Consider the following 15,331-nt stretch of genomic DNA (forward strand, 5'->3'; position numbering starts at 1 on the left):
ATATATTTATGTTTGTGGTTGTAATGTGACAAAATAYGGAAAAGTTCAAGGGGTATGAATACTTTTGCAAACCACTGTATCATTTGAGGCACGGTTACCAGGTGCTGGCAAGTGAGCCCCTTTCCCAGGCATGGATCCAGGGCCAGGGTCTAGTAATCCCATCTGGTTGAGGGACACTACCCTCAGAAGGACAAGATCAAGGATACAAGCAGTCAAAMTGAGTTTTCTGCAGGGCAGCTGGGCTCTCCCTCAAGAAGGTGTTTTAGACATGTMCCCCTGACACTAGAGAGATTTGTAACTCTGCTCAACCTGGGAGAGGAGTGCTCCCAGAGGAGCTGGAAGAAGGACATTTGAAGGAAACTGAAAGTTTTTTGTGATGTTTCTCTGTTTTCTGTTCTGATTATCCTACAGTGTTTAGTTGTAATGAGGTCAATGACTGGTTCATGGCGTGTTTTTTAAGTGCAATGCCTGTCTTCACAGTGTGTTTCTTACTTTGTCATTCTGAAAAGTAAAGGGAGACTGATGTTTTCTTGATTTAGGTACTTTGATTAATGCATTGTCCGACCCCGGCAGTGTGTGGGTCAGGTTTTTGTGATCTTCAGTCACTCCCCCGCCCCCACAATATCATTTTGAAACTTTCTAAATGTTTTATCTAATTTGTTTTCTGCTTTGGGTTGAAAACTTGATGTGAAATTGTGAATTGCTCTATGGGGCTCTGATATTTTTTAATGCTGCACTTGCTTCCTAATTTTCAACCTTTTTAATGACCTCTAAATCCTAAATGGGTGGTCCGATTAAAAAAAAAAAAACACTAAATAGTTTTGGAGTCAGTTCATAAATCCTTACGAGAAAAAAGGAAAAACAGCTCAAAAATAAGTTTGAAAGTTTTATCAAAGTCCCYACATGACTGTATTGTCTGCTGCATGGTGATCCATAGTTTTACTAGTCTTCCTCATAATGACGTTAGTTTTGTCAAGAACCACATTAGTGCTCGATCAGTTTCAGCCTCATCACAAACCTCTACCATCACTTTGTCTGTTTTACCTCCTTCATGACCTTCTGTACAAACTGATGTTAAACTGGGCCAGAAACTGACATCGTTTTRTAAGAGCTGCTGCTGCTACTAAAATTAAGTTCACTTCTTATGTAATTTGTCAAACCTCAACATTTTCTACCTGCTTAAARTGGCTTCTGGACCACTTTTCTTTCTTGGATCATGTTTCAGCCTTGATTATATGCATCGCTCAAACAACAAAAAGCCATAACTTTTTGTTTGAGAAAACTGCCATTGCCTTGTTTAAAGGGAAAAAAAATAATAAAGACTTTTAACAGTGACTGCAGACTGTTTCCTTTTGTCTGTTCATGCAGTCTTACAGGTTAAGCAGGGCTGGATTAGTTCGGATAGATCCAGTAAGAAGGACTTATGTTTCTTGTTTTCCCAGATCAAGTTTTTCCTCTGGATGAAATGGTCCTTCACATGTCTGTTTGACAGACGTTACTCACTGGTTAGACCTGAATGACGGCCTTGCACAGGCACTCCTTTCATTCACTGTACAAGGACCGACTTTCTCCTAGCCAGGAGGAAGAAGGATCTTTTTCTGYCTGTAAACACCGTCTTCAGTTCAGAGCTTCCCTGTCTTTATAAACAAACTGAAATTATTAAAATTCCCTCATGGACTGGTTCAGTTGTTTTTCCTCTTACTCAAGATTATGTATGGTGTGAAAATATGATTAATAATGTGTTTTTGTCTCTCAGACCTACAGCTGCACTCATTTGTCAGCTGGGGATTTGCTCAGGGCAGAGCGAAGCAGGAAGGATTCGACGGACGGGCAGCTCATTGACACCTACATCAAGGAGGGTAAAATAGTGCCAGTGGAGATCACCATCAACTTACTCAGGAAGGTATGAGTCCAATCCGGTCGACTTATTCTTTAAATCAGGATTAATATGCTCTAAGCCAGGGGTCTGCAACCTTTCAAAAGAGCCATTTTTGCTACTTGACACTAATAAAATGTGTCCAGAGCTGCAAAACAAGCTATAACTGATTATCACCCCGCGTGCGACAATAAAGACTGTTTCTATTCGTTCTATTCTATTCTATTCTATCAACTGGTGGTCCTTTTTGAGGCCTTTTTGGAAAACTTTCTGGCCTGTGGAGGTGACATTATAAAACTAAAAAATATATTGTGAATTTTATTATTTATTATTTTTACACATCAGGACTAATGAAAAGACCATATCAATGTGAACAAGAAAAATACTGCATATAGGTTATACTGAATTTCATAAAAACTAGTACAAATGATTTATTCAAGCATTTTTTTCAATTCTTATTAATATGTAGTCATCAAATTCTTTAAAGATAATTCTGATGGATTATTATTTAAGTACACAACAGGCTAGCATGAGCTAATCAACACGTTTTACTTTTTTGTACTAGTACCGGTAGTATTGATCACATATTTTCATACAAATAATTACTGTTGTGGGTATTTAAAAACAACAAAAAAAGACGAAATAGCTTTTCCTTTAAAAAAAAATAGAACAATAAACGAAAAAAAATTATTTATTATTATTATCTATTATTTATTTTAGCTAATTTGTCTGAAACGACAGAAAATAATCCAAACTTTGAAGTGAAACTTAGTGAGATGTGAGTGTTTAACGTTTTAATTATTTATCTCTTTCAGTTTTGCACGTTACATCCTCTTCTGCTGTGAATCAGTGGGAGCCAAAACCTTTCCACCCAGCTGATTTAAAACAAACTTCATCTGAAATAACCATTCTTGCTTTGCTTTGGTGTGGAGTGCTTTAGAAAGGATCATCCTCTGCTCCTTTTGTCACTCTGTATCTAATTCGCTGAGCTGATAAGTTATTTACAAAATGTTTCACTGTAGTGATTTTTTCAAATTCAACTAAATGCAGAGTATTTCAGGCTGTTTGGGTCTGACCCTTGTGCTTTTTCTTGTTGTTCCACACRTTTGAGTCGTTACTTTGGCACTTTTACACAAGAATCATGTATTTTAAAAGCTTTGATTGACAAAAATAATCAGTTAAAGCACATTTGCTGCATTTCAATACTGAAATTATTGATCATTGATATATTTTATGTCTTACTTTACTTACAGTGCATATGAAAAATGTTGTTCCAACAGAGGGAGAGCTGGAGATTATTTTTCCATCTCTAGTTCTTCTTTGAATATCTTTTGTCTGTTTTAGAGTCAGCAGAAACTTTTCATCTCTGCTTTGTGGATCTGTAGATACTGTACTTTGTCTATTTCTTTTTTTACTTCATCACAAAAAGTTCTCATYAGTGTGACATTCTCTTTGTTAGGCCATGGAAAGCCAAAAGGAAGATAAGAGCTACTTCCTTATTGACGGTTTCCCCCGTAATGAGGACAACCTTCAGGGATGGAACCGGGTCATGGACGGCCACGCCGACGTCAGATTTGTGCTTTTCTTCGACTGCGGCAATGAGGTGACGTTGCAGAAGCTGAGCTGGGTTTTAGTTACACTCTGAGCTTTTAACTGAGGACAAGAYGTCTTTTCTTGTGTCCAGGTTTGCATAAACAGATGTCTAGAACGGGGGAAAAGCAGTGGACGGACAGATGACAACAGAGAGAGTTTGGAGAAAAGGTGACAACTGTTGCACTTTTGATTATTGCTGTTTGGTGTGAACAAACACAAAAAAAGCTGCAGCTCAGTGTTRCAGACATTAAATTAAAACATGATGTATCTATAGCTGAAGGTTTTCTCAACACATAGCTCCAAACACAACATGTTGTGGTATTTTGTTCTTAAACCTGTCTGCAAACTCTCATGAACCACTGCATTTATTTCAGTGAAACTTACAATCACTGGATATACTGTACATCTAGTATGGATTAACTTTAATAGCTAACCTGATTTAAAATGGCCGCCTGAGCCAACTCACTTTAGAAAACACAAAAAAGGGTGCAGTTTAGTCAGTTGTAAGCTGTGTCCAAATCCAGGGCCAGGGTGCTTCAAAGTACCCGGCCTACCAGGTCAAGGTGGGCCGGGTTCTTGGTCGACCGCGAAGATTGGAAAAAAGTGGCTGTAAATTTGGGAGGTCTAGTCTTCTGCTTTATTCCTGCTCTTACCCAACGTACGTCCTGTCAACTAGCAGCCGTAATGATGCCAAACAAAATCAAAAATAGATTGAATTTATCAAAATATCGTTAACCGTGTTTCCATCAAGGCTTTTTGATGCGCATTTAGAAGTGTCGAAAAAAAGTCAGATGGAAACTGGGGCTGCCACAATTAATCGAYGACTAATCGATTATTAAAATAATCGATGACTAATAATCGATTAATCATTTTCTTTTTTTTGTTGTTGTTGTTCTTTACTTTGTTTTTCTCTCCAAACTGCTTTGACACCTTCCACTGCCACATCTGTCTTTCTGTCCTTGACACACATGCACAGTAGTGGTAACTGGGGTAGGCCATGGATGTCACAAGACATTATACAGACAGGCTCTGGTATCATGGCTACCTGGCAACGAAGTTCAAAAGTGTGGGATCATTTTAAGAAAGAGAAACCTGTGCAATGCAATATCTGTAAGGCAGAACTTGCCTTACACAGCAATTATTTTTAGTTAGCATATAGCTAAAATCTAACGATGGTTATATAATTTATTTTTATTTATTTACTGTTATTTTACCAGGCAAATCCCATTGAGATCTCAGATCTCTTTTTCAAGGGCGGCCTGAGCCTGAAGGCAACCTATTGTACATGTTTTTGTGTTGTGGGGGAAACCGGAGTACCCGGAGAAAACCCACGCAAGCACGAGGAGAACATGCAAACTCCGCACAGAAAGACCCCAGGTCCGAACCGGGAATCGAGCCCAGGACCTTCTTGCTGTGAGGCGTCTGTGCTAACCACTGAGCCGTTGTGCCGCCCATAATAGCAGCTGCATTCTGGCACGATAAGCTGTATGTTTTATATTCAATTAGCGTATGATCCAATTAGTCAACTAATCCAAAAAATAATCAGTGATTAATTGATTATAAAAATAATCGTTTGTTGCCACAAACGGCCCTAATGGAAACAGCAAAATTCGGGAAAAAAAATCCTCAATTCGCTGAAAAGTTTTTACGCTCGCTTGAGGCGGTTTTTGGATGATTCGCAAAGTAGTTAATGCTCAAAACGGGACATGGAAACATTTGCCGAATAAATTCTGAGGTAGCGTATATTTACCTCACGTGACATTCAGCTGTTTCCGCTTTCCTGCCTCGTCCCTCGTCCAGCAGAAAGGCGATTTTCTGCTGCGTAGTTTAACATTGCGTTTATTTCCCTACGTCTCCTTGCAGCGTTAAACATAGCCTGTACTAGCCGAATAGATAGAATAATTACAACTTGCCCAATAGCAAGGCATTCACAAAAAAATCGCTCCATTGTCCCGAGACGATTAGGCACTGCTAGTTAGCAAGTTTCACTTCCTGTTTTCTACCGCAAAAGCTTGTTGCCGACGTCTGACGTAATCACGCGTTGCGTAGCCTCATTTATTCGCATCAAACAGTCGAGAGGGGAAATGGATGGAAACAGTCTAGATTCAAATTTTTATTTATTTAATTTTTTGCGAATTTTGAAAAGTTCGATAAAAATTCACTCTACAACTGGATGAAAACACGATTAATATATTAGTGGTATTAATATCATAAAACAAAAAAATTAACTTAAAGGCAATATGTAAAGAACTAATGTAGGCCGTAGGTGCATGTTTATTTCTCTCTACCAACTTGTTTTATTTCTGACGAGAATGATATTAAAACACATCTATACAAATGACAAAACCATTAACAACACAACCRCTTGAAACTTTTCATTTTTACACCGCCAGATTTTTATTTAACTCTGTACACCTTTCTCTTGCTTCRTCCGCTATTACAAGCAGGAAAAAAATCTCCTGTCGGCCCCCAATGCATTTTGGGCCGAGCAGGATCCATCGGACCCATCCCTCAAATCAGGGTCAAAAAGCGGACGCATTTGTTGTCCGCATCGGAGGAGTCTTCAGATTTGGACAGCCTCCGGCGCGGCGCTGTGACGTAAGCGGCCGACGAATTCGGCCTTCAGAGGAGCCAGCCTCTGAATCTGGACACAGCTTCACTATTATTTGTTGTGGGTTTTAGCTGAAAGTCCTTCACAACAGTTCTGCTCATTGCATGAGGTTTTATCTAAAGTTTTAGTATTAGTTTAGTATTAGTCCTTTTGGCTTGTTAAGGCCCTGTCACACTAGACAACTTATGAACATTTTAAAGACGTCTACATTGAAGATGGAATTGAAAAATCAACAGGAAGCTTCTTTTCAGCATCTACATAATGTAGTTCTAACAAATTGATCAAATATCTAACTTTTATTAGCAATTTAGATATAAAAAATCTTTTATAAGTTGTCTAGTGTGACAGGGCCTTTAGCAAAAAGTCCTATAAACCTGGTCAGGTTTGTAAAACACGTCTTGTCTGCCTGCAGGACCAGACCTCCCTGAAACACAGATCTGTGATCTCAGTGACAGTTTCCTGGTTAATAAATTAAACAATTCATTAGTTACAGAGTTCATGCAGGGTCTTAAAAAGTCTAAAAAAATCTAAAATTTGAAAATCAAAATTTTAGGCCTAAAAAAGTCTTAAAAACACCCAGATTTTCATTCAAAGTCTTAAAGGGGACCTATTATGCAAAATTCACTTTTTAAAGGTTTTTTACTCAACTTTGGGTATGTACTTCTTAAAAAAACAGTCCTAGGACCAAAAAAATGCACCCAGGGGCATATTTACTGTAAGTAAATGTATTTTTAATGTGTATCAACGACAAGTTTTATACTTCCATCATTTTGTGATGTCACAAGCCGTACGACAACCCACCGGAACCTGCGTTCAGCCCATTACCTAGCAACCCCCGGGTGAAGCTCCTCCTCCTCAGTATAAAGAGCCATCACGGTTGTTGTTGTGTAATGCGCAGCTCATTTCACAACATGCCTCYAATAGGGCAATGGGTAGAGTGTTGGACCAGAGAGTGGGAGACCAGGGTTCTAGACTGGCACGGACACAGCTTAATTATTTATTTATTTTCGTTCATAATGAACACGTTTTCTCATGTACCTCTATTGTTTAGCTTATTAAAGCCTCGTTAAAGCCTATTTGTTCGAGTTTCTGAGGTATTTTGACCGCTGCTGGTCCCTGCTCTGGTAACAGCATGCAGAGTGAACGCAGAGCAGAGGGGGAGAAAAAAAATCAAAAGAAGCTGCCACCACAACTCTGCCTCTGGGTCTCATATGGTTGTACAACGGAGCTTCTGCTATTATTAGTCAAGCTAACGTAAACGCTGGCTTTGGAGGGCGGAGTTAATGTCAACAGATTTTTGGAGGGCGGAGTTAACGGAGCTCATTAACATAAACAGCTCTTCTGTACGGAAGTCAGAGCAGGCAGAACTAGAAAATGGGACATTTTATTATCTGAGAATTATTTTGTGCATTAAATTGAATGAACATGRTCTGGATAGCCCACAGACATACCATAAAAATTTCTAGGACCCACAATTGGTCTCCTTTAAATTTAATYAAGTCAAGTCTTAATTTTTTTACTTTCGATCATTCCCGAGAAGCATTGGCTGCATAAATAAACAGAGTAAAGCTCTGTAATCAGAGGTTGATTCGATCTATCTTCATGAAGTGCTGTTTGCTACTGATCTTAGTCTGTGGTTAAACTATAAATCCTGTGATAACTGCAAGAAAAAAAATAGCAGTTTACTTCCATGTTTTCAACCTCTTTACCACTACAGCCCCCCGCCTACGGCAGCTTGTTCACCCACCCAAAAAACAAAGAAGTTCAGTCATGTCCACTGCTTGTGGTTTAAACATGGGAAAGTGTGTTTTCAATGAAACTTGGCTAATATCAGTGATTGTTACACTCTGATGGAAGCGGTCCACAGCAGTTGAAATGAAGGTCTCATAGATATGACTGTTTTATTAAAATAATTTAGTGACTTTTATTAAAAGTAAATGTTCTTTMATAGCTAAACTGATAGCAATTAAAGGTTTGTATGTTAAAATTTCTGGGACCATTTGAATGTTTTTATCAATGTGTCGGTTTGGTCTTAAATGTCAGTCATAATGGTCTTAAAAGGTCTTTAAAAGGTCTTAAATTTAACTTACTGAAACCTGCATGAACCCTGTAGGTTATTTGTCTACAACCAATAACAGGAGTCTGTCAATCATCTAGTCAGTATTGGTCAACACATAAATTGCTAAAACTCAGTCAGTTTTACAGATACTGATTTAAAATGTGATGTGATAGTAGATGAAAGTCATTCAGAACACTTATTCTGAGCGTAATGTCTCGCAATGCTGAGCCTAAAGCTCTGACACACCTTCCAGGAGTTCTTATGGACTTGTATATTTTATCCTGTCTTTGTGTATTTAAAACAGTAGAGATTCCGTCGACCTATTTTCCTGACGGCTGGATACCTGCACGTGTGTTTTGACCCAATTTGTGTCCCCTTTGAGTCCCCCATGACGCTTGACCCCGATAACCAGCTGTGCTCCTCTCTTACGCAGAATCCAAACCTACCTGCAGTCTACACGACCCATCGTCCAACTCTACGAGAAACAGGGGAAGGTGCGCACGGTAGACGCTTCTCGTTCTGTGGACGAGGTGAGCACAGGGCTTGGCCGTTAACGCCATTTTCAGGACAGAGGTGGGAGACGTGTGGAAGGTGAACGGACCAGGTTGAAAGCGGGGCGGAGCAAAGGAGTGGCCAAGGCTGTTTCAGAGGGACACATACAAATAAAGCAAACTATTCTGTTCTATTTCATATAGACTTCACCCTTTAAAGTAGATATATCCTGCAAAATCCACTTTTTTACCCATTAAATACATTTTGTTGGACTTGGAGTCTCTAGGAGGCAGAAAAGTTGAGTTTAGTCTCTCCTGGTACTGCAGAGTGATCTTTGTATTCTGTTTGCGTCATGTGTTTTAACTCTTTCAGTTTTCTCTGTTTTTTATGATGATTTCTGAACTATTACATCACAGTATTTGTGACAGAACTGCTAAATAAGGTCTGGACTTACCAACTATAGTTTAGTGGTCTTCATTCTCCTCTGGTTCTGGGTCAGACTCTGGTTCTGGGTCAGACTCTGGCTCTGGGTCAGACTCTGGTTCTAGGTCAGACTCTGGTTCTGGGTCAGACTCTGGTTCTGGGTCAGACTCTGGCTCTAACACGTAAGGCTGGATGGAGTCTGGACATCTTTTTATTATTTGTAAATAAAAAGTTTCTGCGTGGCTATATAGTCATAAAACCCTCTATCAAACTTAGAATGAACCGCTCTGAAAGCTGGAGGGGGGCGGGGCTTGAAGCACTTCGTTTGGATTTAAAGAGACAGCCTCAAAACGAGTTGATCTGAGCCACACCTGAATGAGGGGCTTGTGGAGTTACACAGGGTTCCTGCGGATCCTTAAAAAGTTTTAAAAGGATTTGAAATCATCAATCCAAAATTAAGGCCTTAATTAGCCTTAAAAGGTCTTAAATCAATCTTCAGAAGTCTTAAAAATGTTAACACATTGTAAATAGGATGACTATAGTTCATATCATATATTAAAATAATTGGTAACATTTATTTTTTAAAATATTTCCATTCAGATGTTTCCTTTTGACACCACTTTCAGATATTTATTTATTTATTTTTATTAAAAGGATATTCAAACCAATAATTATGTGTGAAATTTGGATGAAAAAGTAGAATATTTATATTAAATCAAACTATCTTTTCTGTCTTGGACTATAATTCCACGTCAGTGACTTGTCAATCAGCTGGGCAGGCCAATCAGATTTCAGCCATCCCCCTGCCCGCTGCTCTGGCTCCGCCCCTGGTTTAAAAAATGTTTGATTATCATGAGTTTATTTTCAGCTACACAACAATCAAGGTAAACATCAACATTTAATGAAAAATATTAAGAGTTGTGTCCCCAAATGAAACAATTTGTGCATAAAGTGAAACATTTTAATTTACAGTAAACATGAAAAAATGCAAACATAAACAGAAAAACTGATGTAAAATTCTAAATGTTATTGTCATTGTTTTCCAGGTGTTTGCTGATGTTAAAACCATTCTAGACAAAGAAGGTGAGTTTTTCAGGTGCCCCCAACCTTTAGAGCAAAACTATTCACTCCTCTGGAATTCTCTTTTACAGACTTTAAAACCTGAAACTTAACTCGATTTTCATTTGGATTGAAGTAATGGATCTGCACAAAATACTCCACAAAACAAAATACCAAGGGCGTGAATACTTTTGCAAGCAGCTGATTGTGCTCTGTGCCAGTTCAGGTTTAAGACAGATTTTTTTGAAGTCCTAAAAGTTTAACTAAACTTTATTTTCTCTTCTAGGTTTTTTGAAGAAGTGAAAGCCATCCTCGAAAAAGAAGCAAGAGTTTCTGTAAACTGCCAGGAACATTCGTTTTCCTTTGATCTTTTATTTTCATTTTTATCACTTGCAGTTCTACTTGATTACGTTTATATATATATATATATACTTATGAGGTTTTGTTTACCTTTTGGTTTCTATGTTTTTGTTTTGTTTTTGTAAATGCTGTAAATGTTGGTATGAATGGAAGGAGGAGATGCAGCGGAGCTCAAAGCTCAGCGTCTCGTCTCAGCCTGAGGCTTCAGTTTGGAGCAGATCGCTGGTGTGGAGAGGCTCTCTGTTTGTCAAAGACACTTAAAACTAAGAATCATTAATGTCATCATCATGTTGTAAGAAGCAACACTTAACCTTCAGACCAAATGGTTGTGATAAGAACCGCCCTTCTCTGAACAGCCAATAAAATTCTCTCAATAAACTGAATGAAACATCTGTCTGCTGTTTGAGCATTAGAGGTTTGCCATGGCTTTATTCTGAGACAACGTTCTGATGAACATGGGTAAAAATGAATGTTTTGTAAAACTTGAATGCTGTTTTAGGAGAATGAATAAAGCTGCAAAGACAATGCCAACTTCCTTTTAAATAATTCTGCTCACTTTGWACTACAGAGATGAAAACGTTTTATTTCAATTTAATAAAATCAGCCAGCAGGGGGCGTCAGACACCGTTCAATTGTGTCTTTTTAGTTTGCAAGTGTTAATCACTGTGGACATGACACCTGTCCAGGTGTCCCCCGTCTCTCACACAGGGACTGCTGGAGACGGCTGTGACCAGAAAGAGAAGTGGTTAAAATGGATGGAAAAAGAGCCCAAACTTGTGTGACGGTGGGAATCTGTAGGTTGTGGGATAAGCAGAAACACCACACAGGCACACCTAAATGTAAAGATAACTACTTGAAACAAAAACCACATGTGGGCCCCCCGGATTGTTTTTCATTTTAAATAGCATTTTAGTTCTAAAATATGACACTGTATTCATATTTAGTGTTATTAAGCAGTTCTACTGATGAGTTGTCAGTGTTTGACCTATTGTAAACACCATCAGAGGTGGTAGGAGGTGACCCCCCCCCACCCAAAAAATAAATAAATAAATAAATAAATAAAGGAAACCTATTGAATGAAAACTGAGAAGAGGGTAAAAGTAAAGCGGAATTGAAACAAGAAAAACATGCAAAAAAAAAAGTCAAATTAACCCCAAAACAACTGAATAAAATGGCAAAAATTTGAATCAAATTAACATCGACCCTCCTCTCCAAACTGAGTCTTCCTGTTCTCCAATGGGAATAACGTGAAGATAAAACAGGTGTTCACTCATTAAGATGAAGTGTTCTGTATTTTAATAATGTAGTTTTTGAATTTGTGAATCAAAGATGTCAAACACTAACACATTTCCATTAATAATTCATGTCACATTGGTAATACTTTATTAAATTGAGATTATTTTTCTCATTTTGTTGCAGGTTCCCACAGGTCCTTGAAATCCTTGAAAGTCTGAATTTGAAAAAATGATTTCAAGGCCCTTGAAAGTTTGTGAAAACAGCCAAAATGACACTTGTCCTTGAATGTTTTTTGGGGATTGAAGTTCTCTATTCATACAACTGATTTTCATCATCTGTTAAAAAATAATAATAATAATAAAAATAAATTAAATTTAACCTCCCAGGACATAATTACATGTCCATGTATTGTGGACATGAATGTAGGGTATACATCAGAGGTACAATAATTTTTAATATTTGTCCTAACCTTTGTTTTTTAAAATAAATCATTCTTTCTGAATTCATAGTTTGTTTCTTTCATTTCGAACCACTTCTGTATATAATGTGGAAGGGCTTTAGTATAAGCTTTGTGTATTGTCAATGCTGTTCTAAGCTCTCCTAAATCATAAATTGTTAAAGTATGCAATGTGATAAATATGTCATTAGTTAGATGACAATAATCTAATGCATTTACAATTCATATAGCTTTCTTCTGAAGCATATAGCATAGGTTTTGTGTTGGTTTTGTATGAATTTCCCCTAATTTCCACACAGTAAGTCATGTATATAAGTATTAAACAACTGTATAACATATATAATGTTTTTAAATTTAGAAAATGTTTTATTTTATTTAATATTGCAATAGTTTTTGACATTTTAGCTTTCACTTTTCAATATGAGCTTTCCAATTCAATTTGTAATCAAGTGTCACTCCTAAAAATTTGATTTCATGCACTCTTTCTATTTCAGTATTATTTATCTTTAGTTTTACATCATTTTTATTCCTTTAGTACTAAATACAATATATTTTGTTTTATCATGATTTAGTAATAGTTTATTTTTATCACACCAATTTTTATTACCTTTAATTCTATTTCCATTGTATTCAGAAGCTGTTCCAAATTATTACCAGAGCGATATAATGTAGTATCATCAGCAAGTAAGGTAAATGTTAATAACTCAGATACATTGCAAAGGTCATTTATATGAAGTAAAAAAAGTTTTGGACCCAGTACCGACCCTTGTGGTACTCCACAGGTTACATTCAGTAAATGAGAATTCACATTTATTTGTACATACTGATATCTATGATCCAAATAACTTTTTGTCCAAGAATGTGCTAATCCTCTCACATCACATCGCTCCAATTTACTTAACAGTAAGCCATAATCTATAGTATCGAATGCTTTTGCAAAGTCTATAAACACTCCAACAGTAAACTCCTTTTTATCAGTTGCATTTGCTACATCTTCTATTAATTGCGTTACTGCCACTGAAGTTGATCTTTTTGCTCTAAACCCATATTGACAGTCAGAGAATAATAAATGTTTTCCATGAAATTATCAAGTTGCTACAAAAATAGTTTTTCTAAATTTTTTGAAAATTGAGAGAGAAGAGAGATTGGTAAACTTTTTATTTTATTTTAATTAATTTATTTATTTTTGGCGTGGCCTTCAGAGGAGTCGGACGCTTTTTGCTTTCTCTCCCGAACCTGTCCCTCCTTCACTGCTTTGCAGCTGTGTCAAGCCTTTCTTCTTCTACCTATCATCCAAAAACAAAAGGAATTATGGATTTGGTCAACTGGTCTCTGAACACAATCGACACTATTTTTTCMACACTGAGATTGGAGCGTGGGGAGCGCAGCTGTCCCAGTGGAACTGTCGAGGCGGGCCATGTGTCTGGGTCTTGGGGGTGGAACCTCATTTGTTTGGCCCTGCTTTCCATTGAAGATGTTGAAGGTCTATATATATTTGGATTCATGATAACTGGATTCCTGCTGATCGGCTGTGGAGGAGTTTATCGGAAAATGAAAATGATCCTGACAAGAGTCCTGGAATGTCAAAAGCTGTCAGGGACCGTGGATGGAATCTCCCGYACTGGAAACGCACAAACTCAAATGCTGGGGGATATAAGTCGCAAACTGGATGTGGTTCTGACGAGGATCATAGTTCAGCAGTGTGCCCGTGAGGAGTAAGATTACACCTGGGTGAAGTTTCAGATGGAGAGAGGCGTGGAGGTACTGGAATTTGGAACATTTGGAATTTGGTGATTTGTGCTTTGGCTGATAACAACTTGTTTGGACTCTGGAGGTCTTTGATTGGTTCCAACACAGAGTACTAACCTGGAACATCACCGGCTCCGCTGAACCCCACCTTATGTGTTTGTCCCCTCACCCCACTCCCCTCCTTTGCTGCGTTGCACTGCAGAGTGGTTATTTGAGCGCATGGTTCTGTGTTTTTGTGTAAAACATAGGATCAAAGCTCTTTTTTAAAACTCACCTTTCCTAGTGTGTGTGCATTTTAAACTGCAAAAGGTAGCGCAACAGTGCGAAAGACCGTGGACATTCGTTCTACCATGTTTGTTATGTGTGTCTTCTCCGAACTAAACTGAAAATTTCTAGTCTGTGTTTATCACTGATAATGGCAATAAAGCTCTTTCTGATTCTGAAAATCATTATAATGTAATAATTGTGATTATGTTAAAATAATACGGTTGAAAATGATAAAAGGTATTTATGTTGCACTGTATAATAAAATAAGTTCTTTTTATTTTTTGGATGCAATATTTACCACATTACTGACTTTATCATGCCATTTATTTATTTCTATATTATTTTTTAATTATGGCAGGATTGTTCCTCCATACCCGTGAGCTGCTGAAGATGTTATTGTTCTAAACTTCAGTCATGCAGATTTGGCTGATCCTACAGAACTTTATTTCAAAATGTCTGAGTTGTTTCCTGAAGTTAGTTTTCGTGAAGAACRGGAGGATGCATGTGTGGAAACAAACACAAAAACCTCCAGTTTTTTCCTCACACTGACACATTATTGCATTAATTAGTGGAATATTTGGTTTGATTCATGTGCAGTTTTTCATTCCATTAGTTGCCTTAAGATTTGTTTAAAGATACAAAAGTCTCATCACAAATAAAACAGATTCTCATGAAAAAATAAAGTGATACAAATTTGCTTCACAATACACATTTTATTTTCATTTCCATATATAAATATATATATTATATATTCACTYTGCCGTTACAAAGACATTTGCTGACATATTCCTGAGTGTTTTTAGCTTGATGCCTGGTGTCTGCACTCAACAAACTTTGAAACCAATAGTACCTTTAAATGCACACATTACTGTACAACAGGACCAAGTACCGCTGCAGAACATGTAGAAGCAGTTGATAATTATAGAGGCAATCAAATGGTCACAATTAAATTGTGTTAATTGTCAGTCTGGGGGGAAAATAGCTGAGAGAAGTTCAGATGTAAGGCACTTTGGATGTGCTAATTTATGTGCGTGCAATATGAAGCATGACATTTGTTTATATATATATATATATACTTATGAGGTTTTGTTTACCTTTTGGTTTCTATGTTTTTGTTTTGTTTTTGTAAATGCTGTAAATGTTGGTATG

The 15,331-nt window shown here is 37.4% G+C and overlaps 1 protein-coding gene across 1 annotated transcript in view; it reads left to right on the forward strand.

Moving 5' to 3' along the window:
* cmpk (cytidylate kinase) overlaps nt 1-10,998 on the forward strand; it is a 14,491-nt gene extending 3,493 nt beyond the window's left edge. The window contains exons 2-7 of the mRNA XM_014026002.1: nt 1,757-1,903; nt 3,336-3,479; nt 3,561-3,637; nt 8,573-8,669; nt 10,101-10,137; nt 10,400-10,998. Of these exons, the coding sequence (XP_013881456.1) occupies nt 1,757-1,903; nt 3,336-3,479; nt 3,561-3,637; nt 8,573-8,669; nt 10,101-10,137; nt 10,400-10,416 (519 nt within the window). The 3' untranslated portion in view covers nt 10,417-10,998. The remainder of the gene's footprint in view (nt 1-1,756; nt 1,904-3,335; nt 3,480-3,560; nt 3,638-8,572; nt 8,670-10,100; nt 10,138-10,399) is intronic.
* Nucleotides 10,999-15,331: the final 4,333 nt, after the last annotated feature.

The sequence above is a fragment of the Austrofundulus limnaeus genome, unplaced genomic scaffold (assembly GCF_001266775.1).
Source record: "Austrofundulus limnaeus strain Quisiro unplaced genomic scaffold, Austrofundulus_limnaeus-1.0 Scaffold516, whole genome shotgun sequence".
In the NCBI taxonomy this organism is placed as follows: Eukaryota; Metazoa; Chordata; class Actinopteri; order Cyprinodontiformes; family Rivulidae; genus Austrofundulus; species Austrofundulus limnaeus.